The sequence below is a fragment of the Heteronotia binoei genome, chromosome 3, assembly GCF_032191835.1.
Source record: "Heteronotia binoei isolate CCM8104 ecotype False Entrance Well chromosome 3, APGP_CSIRO_Hbin_v1, whole genome shotgun sequence".
Lineage (NCBI taxonomy): Eukaryota > Metazoa > Chordata > Lepidosauria > Squamata > Gekkonidae > Heteronotia > Heteronotia binoei.
The window spans coordinates 183451938-183466457 of record NC_083225.1 but is presented as its reverse complement, the minus strand read 5'-3'; the positions used below and the strand labels follow the sequence as shown (position 1 = coordinate 183466457).

The following is a 14520-nucleotide window of genomic DNA, read 5'->3' as shown; positions in this document are numbered from 1 at the left end:
CAAGAAGAGCCAGATTGTTTTGCTAGGGAGTGGGATAAGAGTGGTTGGGGTTTTTTTAAAGCTATTATATCCTTGACTAAGGTTGGTTTGCCAAGTCCCTTCACCACTGCAGTGGGGGACTCTGGAAATGACATCATCATGCCGGGCACGGTGTGCCAGGGACACTCTAGGATTCACGGTAAAAACTCTATGGCAGGGGTGGCCAACGGCAGCTCTCCAGATGTTTTTTGCCTACAACTCCCATCAGCCCCAGCCAGCATGGCCAATGGCTGGGGCTGATGGGAGTTGTAGGCAAAAAACATCTGGAGAGCTACCGTTGGCCACCCCGGCTCTATGGCACCATAGAGTTTTCACTACGAATCCTAGAGTGGTACCATAGAGTTTTACTGTGAATCCTAGAGTGTCACCAGTGTGACATGCCTGGCATGATGATGTCACTTCCAGTAACGCCATTGTGCAGGAAACATTGCATGATGACGGGACCCTTTGGGAGCAAGAATCCTTCTGTGGCCTGCTCTGTGCTGGTGAGTTGGTGGCCCCCAAACATGGCAGCTTGGTGCCCCTAGTCTAAGGTAACTTGAAATATGAATGGCTAATCTGAGAGCCAGTGTGGTGTAATGGTTAAGAGTATCAGGATAGTATCTGGGAGATCCAGGTTCAAACCCACACTTGTGTCATGGGAACCTGCTGGGCGACATTGGGCCAGTCACATTCTTTCAGCCTAACCCTATGTGGAGAAACGCCATCTTAGAGTGTTGGTGCTTCATCCAAAAAGGCAGGGATCAGTAAATTCCTCAGCAGGCTTTGTAGCCTTCCCCTCACTCCCCCCCTCCCTTCCAGAGCCAAACCAACAACTCTAGGGGGAAAGCCTCCTAGAGCGGCAGGAAGTTCTTTTGTTCTTGGCATGTGTTAGGCAGGAAGAGAAGCCAGATTTGAACGGGGGCTCGAGCGAGCATGTGGTGAGCATGGAGGCTCCTGCCTGGGAGGCCCCAGGCAGGCAGACCAAGTAAGTAATTCTCAAGACAGGACAAGTTTAGACCAGGGACAGTAGAAAGCGTTTATAAACACCTTTACTTTGCCATGCTGTTTGCTGTAATGGTGCTGTGCTGTGCTAACTTTTTAAACGCAACTGTTTTTGTTTTGTTTTTCTTTCCCTATCTTTTTCTCTTTTTAAATAAATATTTTTTTACTGTTTAAATGCTGGCAGTTCATCTCTGTACCACATAGATCCCCAAACCGCTTTAGACCACGCTGTTTTTAAGAAGGGGGCCCCGGGGAAGGGGGAAGGCATGCAGTTGGATAAGGTGCCAATCCTCCAGGGGTGCCCCAAAGAAGTGCTGAGGTCTCTGTGAAACCCAAGTACAGGGTGGCAGAGGACCTTGAGGCCGGGCCTCATAGCTGGAGAGGGGGATTGGGAGTCCTGTTCCTCTCAATCTGAACCCCGGGACTGAGCAGGTGGTGGCAGCGAGCCCAAGGGGCAGGAGGAGAAATAGCTCCCTCCAGGAGTTGGCGACTCCATAGGGAGCTGACGGGACCGGGTCTGAAGGCAGAATCGGGCCGGTTCCGCCACACCCTACCTCAAAGGGTCGTCATGAGGATAAAATGAAGGAGAGGAGAATGATGTAAGCTGCGTTGTGTTCCCACTAATGAGAAAGGTGGGATCCAAACGAATAAAATAAAATAGATCAGTAAAAGAGGGAAACAGATTTAGCATAACAGGCATCAGGGGTGGAATTCTAGCTGGAGCTCCTTTGCATATTAGGCCACACATCCCTCCAATAGCTTATAAGGCTCTTTTTTGTAAGCTCTTGGAGGAATGGCTACACCAGAGATGTGTGGTCTAATATGCAAAGGAGCACCTGTTAAAATTCAACCCCTGACCGGCATTATTGTTATAGCAGTACTTGCTGGGTTACATCTTTCAAGCTGCAAATTGTTACCCAGTTGCAACATTGTCCATTATGCTGGCACTAGATTCCTTTGGCACAAGGAGCAAATGGGAAGTATCTAACACCTTAGTGAATTGGAAGAGGAAGGGAACACGGCCAAGTGCCAAATCTGCAAGTGAGAACAGTTGCTTCATTGAACACAGAGAGTCCATCTGTTGCGAGTCTCCCTTCAATGTTTACCCCTCCCTCTACTTGATGCAGGGAATTCTGAGCGACGGAAGTTATTTCACTTAATTTATTTTGCAGGTTTTATTTCCTGATTTAGCCCCACAGGACCCACACAAAATAGGGTTGCCAACCTCCAGGTGGGGCCTGGCTATCCCCTGGAAGTACATGTAATCTCCACACTACAAAGATCAATCCCTCTGGAGGAGGCTTTGCAGGGCAGAATCTGGGACTTACCATAGACTCCAGCAACAATGGAAGTCCTAGAGTGACATCATATCCCTGCTGAGCTCCCTTCCCTCCCAAACGCCATTCTCCCTAGGTGCCGCCCCCAAATGTCTTGGAATCTTCCAGCCCATTGCTGGCAAACCTTCACCTACAGTTAGGAGATGTACCCAGCCCAGACACTGAGATTTACGACCTATAGCTGCAACAAGATGCTAATAAGACACGGAAGAGTGCTAGGGTTGTCAGGTCCCCCTTGACAACCAATGAGGGATGGGGGAGGGACTTATCGGGAGCAGCAAGGAGGCCCGTCTGATATGTAGCAATGAGGCGTCTATATCACTGACTATGTGACCCGGAAGTGACATCACCGCTTCTGGGATATTGTGGCACACTGGTATTTTGGGGGGAAACTCTACGGTAAATTTGGCTTCTACCATAGAGTTTTTGCCCAAATACCAGCGTGTGAAGACCAGAACTTGATTACGTCACTTCTGGGTCACATGTGATGTAGAAACATTGCACGTTGGATGGATCCTCCTCTTTTGGGGGATAATTTCCCCCCTGCTGGCCAGCTGATTGGTGGCAGGGAGGTGGAGCCTGCCAGTGGGGACCCTCACCTCCATCAGGGGTTCTGGCAACCCTAAAGAGTGCCGTGGCAACAGACTGGATTGTACTATTTCACATTTAATGGGAGGAGGAGAATACAGCTTTTCCAGAGTTCCCCATAATGTAGCCATCTTCCAGGTGGGCCCTGGAGTTCACCTAGAATTACAACTGATTTCCAGGTTACTGAGTTCCGTTCCCCTGGAAGAAATGGCAGCTTCAGAGAAGGGTTGTCAGGTCAGCGTTGGAAAATAGCTTTGTGGGTGGATCCGGGAGAAGGCAGGGTTTATGGAGGGGAGGGGCCTCAGCAGGGTCCAATGCCATAGAGTCCACCCTTCAAAGCAGCCATTTTCTCCAGGGGAAGATACAAATAAAAGAGGCGTATGACTGGAAAATGTCTGACAAACTCGCAACGACGAATAAATATATTAAGATACGGATACATACTGCATATAATATCAAATACCCAGTGTGTGCACTCTAACAACAATATATTAGCTGCCTGGTCACCCCCCCCCCCCCCGCCGCTTTCGTCCTGCTGAGATTTAAAGGCACACACACCTTCCAAAACACAAGCAGCCTGCAAGCTTCTTCGAAACTTGCAGAGATCTAAAGGCGTGTTATGGCTGTTGAGGTGAGGTTTCCCCCACCAGCCAGCTAGCTGGCCATGGAGAGGACCTGGGGGCTGGCAAGCCTACTCCAAAGTGGCCATTTACTTCAGGTGAGCCGCCCTGAGCCAGTGTGGAGGGCAGGATATCAATCAAATAAAGTATCTCTGTCAGCTGAAGATTCAACTACCACCTGGAGGCTGGAAGACTCAAGGGCCTCAAAAGGGGAACATAGCTTTTTGGCACGTTGCATGCATGGCTGTGAGGACCTGGAGCAAGTCACACTAGCTAGAACTCAGAGAAGCAGGCCTCGGATTCAGCAGGAGCTCACAGGAGCACAGCTCCTGAACCTTTCTGAGGGTTCCCCCTCCTCCTACCCACCTTGTCCATTGAATAGTAGGTGCAGCTGCATAGCAATCCCTGGATGAGCTCCACTACCTATTTTTCTACAAAACGACCCCTGCAAAGGGTCACCTCAGGGCTTTTTTTGGAAGAAAAAAATCCAGCTTTTGCATATTAGGCCACACCCCTTGGTGTCGCCATTGTTTCACACGGGGCTTTTTTGTAGAAAAAGCCCAGCAGGAGCTCATTTGCATATTAGGCCACACCTCCTGATGCCAAGCCAGCCAGAGCTGCGTTCCTGTGCATTCCTGCTCAGAAAAAGCCCTGGGTCACCTCATCCCTACTGTGGAGATGTTGTCTTGAGAGAAGAGAGGATGTCTCTGCCTCTTTGGCCCAAGCACCCGCACAGAGGTTTTTGTTTCATTTGGACGGTTACCTTTGGGCCCTTTGAACAGTTTGATCTCGACAACAGTCTCCAGAATCGGTCTCCTCCGGCGGACGTACAGGCGCACAATGCACCCGGCTTCTTTTAGCGCTTCGACCGCTTTGCTGTGCGAAACCTCCGACACGTCGACCTCGTTCACCCTCAAGATGCAGTCGTTGACCCTGGAGAGAAAGGGAATAACCGTCTGAGACCAAAGAAAATCCTCAAACTGTGAAAATAGGAAATGCATCACAAACGCCGCAGAAAATGTGTTTGGGGTTCGGGGAATGCGCCCAAAGGAATGGCCCTGGCAAAACTATGCATGAAGAGATGCCCTGACGGGTGTCCAACAGGTTGCCTGTCAACAACTTTCCCGATGCCCACCAAGTCTGCTTTTCTTTAAAAGTGGGCAGGGCCATGTGGGGCTTTTGTCCTTCAAGGCTTCTGATTGGCCAATGGAGATTTGATTGGCTGAGCAGATTTTTTTTTTTAAATTGCTTTCACAGCAGCTGCCAACACAACACAAGGATATTCTAGAGCTGACAGCCTTCAGGTGGGGCCTGGAGGTCTCCCACTTTTCCAAATGATCTCCAGTTGGCAGAGATCAACTCCCTTAGAGAAAATGGCTGCTTGGAAGGGTGGACTCTGCGGCATTGTACCATGCTGAGGCTCCTCCCCTCCCCAAGCCCCGCCCTCTCCTAGATCCACCCCCAAAGTTTCCAGGGATTTTCCAACACAGACCTGGCAACCCTAGGATCTTCATGGGAGTAAATAGTCCAGTAGCATCTTTAAGGATAATAAATTCTATTGCAGTATGAGCTTTTGAGAAATGCAGCTCTTTGTCAGACTCACTCAGCTGGCTTTTAGGTGGAGTGGGGAATCAAACCTGGTTCTGCAGCTTAGAGTCCACCACTCTTAACCATTACACCAAACTGGCTCTTAAACTATGGTGATTGCTACTAACTAGGGATATTCCTAATCTTCCAACCAACAAGAGGGCATTTTTTTTTCAGCAAAAGAGCCTGATCAATAGAGTACATGAAAGAACAGGGGGTGGAATTCTAGCAGGAGCTCCTTTGCATATTAGGCCACACGCCCCTGATGTAGCCAATCCTCCTGGAGCTTACAAAAAAGAGCCCTGTAAGCTCTTGGAGGATTGGCTACATCAGGGGCGTGTGGCCTAATATGCAAAGGAACTCCTGCTAGAATTCCACCCTGGGAAGAACGAGTTTGGAATATCTTAGGCTAAGTCTAGAAGACGGAAATCCAACAACTACAGCCTCAGTCGCAAAATTTTGTGCAACAGTCTATAATATCCGTCAGTCGCTTTTGTTATTGCGGTTTAAGCAAATACCACCCATTTATATTACTGTTTATTTATATTATTGTCTGCTCTGGTGGGGAGGGTGGGATATAAATCTAAATAAATAAATAATAATTTTGTGCTATTTTTATTAATAAACTTAACCTTGTGTTTTTTTGGTAGTATTTTATCTATGCTGGTCTTTGACGGTAGAATACATCTTAATTTGAATTTTCAGGAGAGCCCAAAAGAGGACAAACACACGCAGACTGTTAGAGTGATTCCTCAGTGGAACAGGCTTCCTCGGGAGGTGGTGGGCTTTCCTTCCTTGGAGGTTTTTAAACAGAGGCTAGATGGCCCTCTGACAGCGATGAAGATCCTGTGAATTTAGGGGGAGGTATTTGTGGGTTTCCTGCATTGTGCAGGGGGTTGGACTAGACTACCCTGGAGGTCCCTTCCAACTCTATGATTCTATTCTATGATTCTATGAAAGAGGAAATGTCATCTAAAAAGCATACATCTGGTCACCCTACTTAGTGAGGTCGGGAGATCCCTGTCCTGGCTGAATTACAAAGGAGTGAATTAATTCACAAGCCTTTTTGGCAGTCATTGACAATTGTGGTGTGTGTGTCCAGTGCTGTCAAGTCTTTTCTGACTCTGGGGATGTGAGCCTCCAGATGGGTATGTATTACACAAGCAATACACAATAATATACAAAGCAACCAGGAAAAAAAACCCAACTATGTAGTAACTCGTATTGAAATGTATGTATAATGTTCTAAGTAAATTTGATAATTCATCCACAAATTATGTTACCAAAAGACTCCAGAAGATCAACAAGAACTCTTATGGTTGTGAGAGGGAAGTCTTATTCAGGTAAGTATCTTAAAATTCCGCAGATGTAAGCTGTATTCAGTCACCGATTATGAACTATTTTCTTCTCCTATCCTTCATAGGGATGTAATCCCCTGCTGACTGTGACTAACGAGGGAATGTCTCTGTGCTTGGATAATTTCCCCAATGCGTTTGTCCAATCATTTTCTTAGCGCGTTTCGAGGTTGCACAAGGCAACCTGGGCTTTTTGAAGATCAGTCATTAGTCTTAATAATGATCGCTCACAGTTTCTCGCGCCCGAATAACCTTAAGATTTGGCAACAGCTTGATTCCCCGCTCCTCCACCTGCAATTGCTGGGTGAACGTGGGTTAGTCATGTGCTCTGTCAGAGTTGTTCTGCTCAAGAGCCGTTTCTGTCAGAGCTCTCTCGGCCCCACCGACCTCACAGGGTGTCTGTTGCGGTGAGAGGAAGGGGAAGGAGATTGCAAACTGCTCTGAGATTCCTCCTCCTTCCCCAGGCTCTATGCCTGAATCTCCAGGAGCTTCCCAACCGGGATTTGGCAACCCCTCACCTGCTAGTGGCCAGGGGGGTGCTGGCAACCAAATTTATAGTGACCCTATGGATTAATGACCTCCCAAACATCTAACTTTTAACAGCCTTTCTCAGGTCTTGCAAACAGTTGTGGTACTTATCAAAAAAGAACGCTCCCCGCCTTTTATCCTCAGCTTCAGGGCTTTTTTTTGTAGCAGGAACTCCTTTGCCAATTAGCTCACACACCCCTGATGTAACCAGTCCTCCTGGAGCTTACAGTAGGCCCTGTAAAAAGAGTCTTATAAGCTCTTGGAGGATTGGCTACCCTCGGGGTGTGTGGCCTAATATGAAAAGGCGTTCCTGCTACAAAAAAAGCCCTGCTCAGCCTGCCCTTTGCCAGCTGTCCTAAAAAAGCAGACCTTTTCTGTAATGAAATGGCATCAAAAGCCATTCTGCTGTAAGCTGAAGCTTCAGCCCATAAAGAAATCCGTTAATTAAATTAAGACACTGAAGGAGAACACCGACTCTCTGGTCAAAAGCGGATGATCTTCATTCTGCTATAAGGCAATATGCCCTTTGTGCATTTTTAACGCTGCTAGTTTAGTTTTACAGACAAGCAGGTTTGGGATCTGATTTCGCCTGACGATGAAGTTGACTTTGCGACCCTATGTTTGCATTCCCCGGAAATGGTGTGTCCTGAGTAGGTGCTCTGTCAGGAAAAATTCAATCGCAAGGGGACATTAGAGAGAGTTGAGGGGGAAAGAAAGCCTTTTTTGTTCAGTCACTGGAGACTTGTTTAATGGCCGAAACGCATTTGGTCAGGGTCAATAACAGTCCATCTTTGGGATTAATGTATGATGTTATTCGGATGTAAGTCTATTACTTGGGCCTTGGATCTGTTCAGTTTGTTTTTATTGAATTTGTAATAAATACACAAGGCCGGCTCGCCCACTAGGCAAATTAGGCATTTGCCTTGGGCACAAGGAGGGGGGGGTCACCGAAATGCCCCCCCCCAGGTACCCCAGACAAATGCCTAATTCCCCCCCACCCCCCATGCGCTTAGAGGAGCGATGCCAGCCTTCCCCTTACCCACTACATTGCGGGCATTTCAGAAATGCATTTTGTGAAGAGAGCGCACGACGACAAGGCTTTGCTCCACCCTACCTTGTGAGGGAGGAGCTAAGCCTCATCGTTGTGCGCTCTCTTCAGAGAACGCTTTACTGAGATGCCTGCATCTAAGCGGGTAAGGAGGAGGCTGGCGTTGCTCCTCTGAGCACACCGGAGGGGGGCGGAAGGTGGCCTGCCTGCAACTCCCCCGCCCCCGCACAATCAGAGGAGCGATGCCAGCCTCTCCCTAGGAATTCTGGTTCTCTGGAAATCATGAAAACTTCAGAGCCCTACTTCAGTTTAAAAAGAAAACACAAAAATGTAATAAAACTTTTGTGCTTTTTTTTTTTTAAAGCAGCATATTCAAAAAGAGTGGGATCTTCTTATCAATGCCTCTAGGAAGAAAGATGCAAAGCGATTCTGGAATTTGAGTTTTAAAGCAAGCCATCGACCCAGTTCTAGTATTTTGGGAAAGGAAGAAAAAGTTCTCTTTGACAGTTTTCTCCACCCCATGCCTAATTCTATACATGTCTCCCTTACCCATCTCTTTGCTAAAGTCCCAGGCTCTTCAGCCTTTCCTCATAGGGAAGGTACTCCAACCACCTAATCAAGCTAATTCAGGAGGCCTTCTTATTTTATTTATTTATTTACTTCTATCCTGCCCTCCCTTTCTCACACCCTACAAGAGAAAAAGGGGTTGCTGTCAAGGAAGAATAGTTGCCCTCTAAAGCAAGGGCAGGGAAGACATCAGTGTTTTTTTCCTGGAAGAAGGAGAAGGAGAAGGAGGAGAAGGAGAAGAAGATGATGATATTGGATTTATATCCCGCCCTCCACTCCAAAGAGTCTCAGAGTGGCTCACAATCTCCTTTTCCTTCCTCCCACACAACAGACACCCTTTGAGGTAGGTGGGGCTGAGAGGGCTCTCACAGCAGCTGCCCTTTCAAGGACAACTCCTACAAGAGCTATGGCTGACCCAAGGCCATTCCAGCAGCTGTAAGTGGAGGAGTGGGGAATCAAACCCGGTTCACCCAGATTAGAGTCCGTGAACTTAACCACTACACCAAACTGGCATGATCAGAAGACACATTGGAGATCTGAGCAGAACAGCAGGAGTGACCTCCTTGTAAGTGGACTTTATGGGGCTGTGGATGAATGGGCAGAGCATCTGAGGAGACAAGACTGCCCTTGATAGCCTGATTCAATAGATGTGTTCATCTCCCATTCAGAAGCTTTGCTAGGCAAACACATACACTTTACTTAACACACTTTTATTGACGGAGGAATTTCATTTCAGCACAGTGACTCAGTAGATGCTTCGCACTAAAGCTAGAGGGGCAGGTGGAGGAAGGCAGCTGAAGGTGTGGCATCCTTTTTCTATCGCCTAAGCTGCACCAAACAGCAGTTTTGTCCATGCTAATTGCTACTTCCCACCTGAAGAGCTGACATTCAGGTTCAGCTACATTTGGCTTGCATGCTGGGAACATGCTAGCTGCTCTTTCAGCATGCAGCGCTGCTCAGACATTACCCATTGCAAAGTTCGGTGCTGAGAAATAGAGCACATGCCCTGAATGGAGAAGGACCTGGGTTCAAGGTATGGACATCTTGCACCTGGATCTCCCAGATCCTAGCCTGGCACTCTACCCACAACACCCCACTGGCTGGAGTAATCGCCCTGGGTCTGATGGTGGGAGTTGCCTTGGGTTCAGATGGGGGTGGAGTCCGTCCCACAGAGAGGAGGGGCCCTGCTGGGAATGGTTTAAAAGGTGAACAGTCCTTTGCTCTGTCCAGTTCATTGCTCTCTGAACCCAACGGCTTTGTAGCTAAGCAGTGCCCGTGGTGGTTAATTTTCATTTCCTTGCCTTACAGGCACCTGTTCATCTGTGCAGTAGCTGAGACAGATAAAATAGTAGGTGGAGTAGATTAAATTCAGGGTTGTTTGGGTCAAGAAATTAAACGATACAGAAGAGAACCTACAATTCCCATAATGCAGTGCTAAGGTTAGAACATAACATAAGAGAAGCCATGTTAGATCAGGCCAATGGCCCATCCAGTCCAACACTCTGTGTCACACAGTGGCAAAATTATACACACACACACACACACACACACACACACACTGTGGCTAATAGCCACTGATGGACCTCTGCTCCATATTTTTATCTAAACCCCTCTTGAAGGTGGCTATGCTTGTGGCCGCCACAACCTCCAGGTTGAGCTCTGGTGTACAAAGATGAGTCCCGTTGGACAAAATGGCTGCTTTGGAGGTGGGGTTAAGAAAATAACAGCGGATACTGAGTAGCACAAACAGGTATAATCTTAAAGATACAGTACCACACCAAAACAAAATTTCCGTAAAGTCAATGCATGAAAAAGTCAATAGTAGAAAATGAGATCCTCAATGTCCATCGTTCCTTGACTTGAATCCAGGGTCCATCAATGCAGCAAGAAATGAATCCACAGTAAGTTAGTCCACAATACCGGTTTCGGTCACACCTTTTTCAATTGCAGACTGTTACAGCAACCAATGCATCATGGTTTCCCAATACCACTAAGTCATTTACAAGCGGGGACACCAGTACTAAAAATTCAGTCGGCATAGCCTGCTCACATTCATGTTACTGCAAAAATTCCTTCAAATCAAGGAACAGCGGACATTGAGGATCTCGTTTTCTACTATTGACTTTTTCATGCATTGACTTTGTGGACATTTTGTTTTGGTGTGGTACTGTATCTTTAAGATTATACGTGTTTGTGCTACTCAGTTTCCGCCGTTATTTTCTTATCCATACTGAGTATCCGTTTGCTTGTAGTACATAGTGATTGGAGGTGGGGACAGCTGCCGGTGGGGGTCTTTTTTCACATGAATACAGCATGTGCAGCGTAATGACATCACCCGGAAGTGACGTATCACACCAGGCACGTCACATGGGGATGTTCTAAGAATTTGGGGAATACTCTATGGTTTTGCATGGGGATGCTCCAGCAATTTTGGGAGAAACTCTATAGCACCATAGAGTTTTCCCCTAAATTGCTATGCTGTCCCTGTGCAAAACCACAGTTTCCCCCAAAAAATTTCTAGAGCATCCCTGGACGACATGCCCAGCGTGATACATCACTTCCAGGTGATGTCATTGCGCTGTATGCTACCATACACACAGGTGGTGAGGGGTCTGGAGACCAAGTCCTGTTTTGTTCAACATCTTTATCAATGATTTGGATGAAGGAATAGAGGGAATGCTTATTAAATTTGCAAATGATACTAAATTGGGAGGGGTTGAAAAAACAGAAGAAGACAGAAACGGGATACAGGATGACCTTGACAGGCTGGAAAACTGGGCTAAAATCAATAAAATGAATTTTAACAAGGATAAATGTAAAGTTCTGCATTTAGGTAGGAAAAATCCAATCCATGGCTTTAGGATGGGGGAGACTTGTCTTAGCAGTAGTATGTGCAAAAGGATCTAGGGGTCTTAGTGGATCATACGCTGAACATGAGTCAACAGTGTGATGCAGTGGCTAAAAAGGCAAATGCAATTTTGAGCTATATCAACAGAAGTATAGTGTCCAGATCACGTGATGTAATGGTATCACTTTACTCTGCTCTGGTATAACCTCAGCTGGAGTATTGTGTTCATATTTGGGCACCACATTTTAAGAAGGATATAGACAAGCTGGAACGGGTCCAGAAGAGGGAGACAAAGATGGTGAGGGATCTGGAGACCATGTCCTATGAGGAAAGGTTGAAGGAGCTGGGGATGTTTAGCCTGGAGAGGAGGTAGCTGAGAGGTGATATGATCACTGTCTTCAAGTACTTGAAGGGCTGTCCTATAGAAGATGGTGTGGAATTGTTTTCTATGGCCCCAGAAGGTAGGACCAGAACCAGTGGGTTGAAATTAAATCAGAAGAGTTTCCGGCTAAACATTAGGAAGAACTTCCTGACCGTTAAAGCGGTTCCTCAGTGGAACAGGCTTCCTTGGGAGGTGGTGGGCTCTTCTTCCTTGGAGGTTTTTAAACAGAGGCTAGATGGCCATCCGACAGCAATGAAGATCCTGTGAATTTTGGGGGAGGTGTTTGTGAGTTTCCTGCATTGTGCAGGGGGGTTGGACTAGATGATCCTAGAGGTACCTTCCAACTCTATGATTCTATGAAGAACGATCGAAGGAGCTAGGCATGTTCAACCTGGAGAGGAGGCGGCTGAGAAGTGATACAATCACCATCTTCAAGTAGTTGAAGGGCTCTCATCTAGAGGATGGTGCTGAATTGTTTTCTGTGGCCCCAGAAGATAGGACCAGAACCAATGGGCTGAAATTAAATCAAAAGAGTTTCCGGCTCAACATTAGGAAGAACTTCCTGACCATAAGAGCGGTTCCTCAGTGGAACAGGCTTCCTCGGGAGGTGGTGGGCTCTCCTTCCTTGGAGGTGTTTAAACAAAGGCTAGATGACCATCCGACAGCAATGAAGATCCTGTGAATTTAGGGGGAGGTGTTTGTGAGTTCCCTGCATTGTGCAGGGGGTTGGACTAGATGACCCTGGAGGTCCCTTCCAACTATGATTCTATGCGTGATGAGGTTCTTTGGGGGTGGGGATCCCCCAGTGGCCTGCTCCATGCCGGCAGGTTCGAGATCCCAAAAACAGGGGAATCCCCCACCCCGATAGTGATATCTATGGCATTCTATTCCTCTGAGGTCCGCCCCCCCAAACTCTTCACTCTCCAGGCTCCATCTCCAAATCTCCAGGAATTTTCCAGCTCGGAGTTGGCGAGCAAATGCTTTGCAAAAATGCACATGTGCAAAATGCATCCAGTAACGATGACTTAAAGAAACACTCAAAATAAAGTAGGTTTTTTTTTCTTTCATAGTCGCTGTCTGACTGATTGATCTTCTCACTATTTATTTGTATGATCGGCTGCTAAGCTACATGCAGTGACAACTAAGGAACAGGACTCCTGTCAGCCTGCCTGGGAGCTTGTGTGAAATACTGCTGATTGCACAGTACTGTTTGAGTATTGGAAACCTGGCAAACTGGCTCAAACAACTGAATGATGGAAAATTAGCTCCCCGTGCACAGCTGGTGAACAAAACATTAGCCAAGCCAGCAAGTGTTCAGCCATCCTTAGAGAGACTCTTCTCCCCTTGAATGTCCTTGGAGGCATGGCAGAAAAAAACTATTTGGAGAGCCAGTTTGGTGTAGTAGTTAAGTGTGTGGACTCTTATCTGGGAGAACCGGGTTTGATTCCCCACTCCTCCACTTGCACCTGCTGGAATGGCCTTGGGTCAGCCATAGCTCTGGCAGAGTGTCCTTGAAAGGGCAGCTGCTGGGAGAGCCCTCTCCAGCCCCACCCACCTCACAGGGTGTCTGTTGTGGAGGAGGAAGGGAAAGGAGATTGTGAGCCGCGTTGAGACTCTTCGGAGTGGAGGGCGGGATATAAATCCAATATCATCATCATCTTCTTTCAGCTAGACTACACAAGTCCCATTGCCTTCTGCAACAGTTTCATTATAGACCAGGGGTGTCATGCAACATCTGCTTTAAGTCTCATCATCACACTTCTTTTGATCCTACTCAAGTAGTCTCGTGATCGAACCTGGGCAAAGCCTTAGACTCTTCCTGATGAAGAACCCCTGCTGCTGCAATAGGCACTGCCCACAAGCACACTCCATGCCGAAGCATGAATTCAACAGAGCCCAGCGGCTGTGTACGCCAAGTGGGAAAACACCAGAGCTCTTCTCCTTAAACAACTACAGATCAAGCAGACAGAATTAGTAAGCAATGTTTGGTGCAGACATATCAAGTGGATGCAATCTGTCTGCCACGCCTTCCCTCGCGGAGCCAAGCAAGGGCGTGGGGAAGAGAAAAACTGCTTTCTGTCTGGAAGCCAACGGCTGAGAAGCCTAGGAGTTTTGTGCGTGAGTTCCCAAGCATTCCCCCTCTCCATACAATCCTCTGGTTTAGATCAAAATTCAAGGCAGCCCTCTCCTGGGTAGCCCAGGCAAGCCCTGCTTCATCAGATCTTGGAAGCTAAGCAGGGTCGACTCTGGCAAGTCCCTGGATGGGAGACTTCCTTGGAATACCAGCAGTTGGGAGGTGGGGGCAGGCTTCATTCAGCCACCTCCCTGAATATCCTCCAGGACCTCAGTAGGGGTCAGTCACCAGAGGTCACCATGTCTTCCAGATGTGCACACACACACGCACAGATGCCTTTGGGGTTTTTTTATTTAGCAGGAAAGCGCAGGAACACAGTTCCAGCTCATTTGGTATCAGGTTGTGTGGTTGGTTGGTCTGTTTCTGTCTCTCTGTCTGTCTGTCTGTCTCTCTCTCTCTCTCTGTCTCTCTGTCTCTATCTATCTATCTATCTATCTATCTATCTATCTATCTATCTATCTATCTATCTATCTATCTATCTATCTATCTATCTATCTATCTAT

General features: G+C 47.4%; 1 protein-coding gene across 12 annotated transcripts in view; it reads right to left on the bottom strand.

Annotated features, from left to right (window-relative positions):
* DLG2 (discs large MAGUK scaffold protein 2) overlaps positions 1 to 14520 on the bottom strand; it is a 1647444-nt gene that overhangs the window by 455760 nt on the left and 1177164 nt on the right. For all 12 annotated transcript variants that reach the window (XR_009555217.1, XM_060234983.1, XM_060234984.1 and 9 more), the window contains one exon: positions 4332 to 4501. Coding sequence is in view for 11 of the 12 variants with exons in the window: in XM_060234983.1 (XP_060090966.1) it covers positions 4332 to 4501 (170 nt within the window). In the remaining variant the exon portion in view is untranslated. The remainder of the gene's footprint in view (positions 1 to 4331; positions 4502 to 14520) is intronic.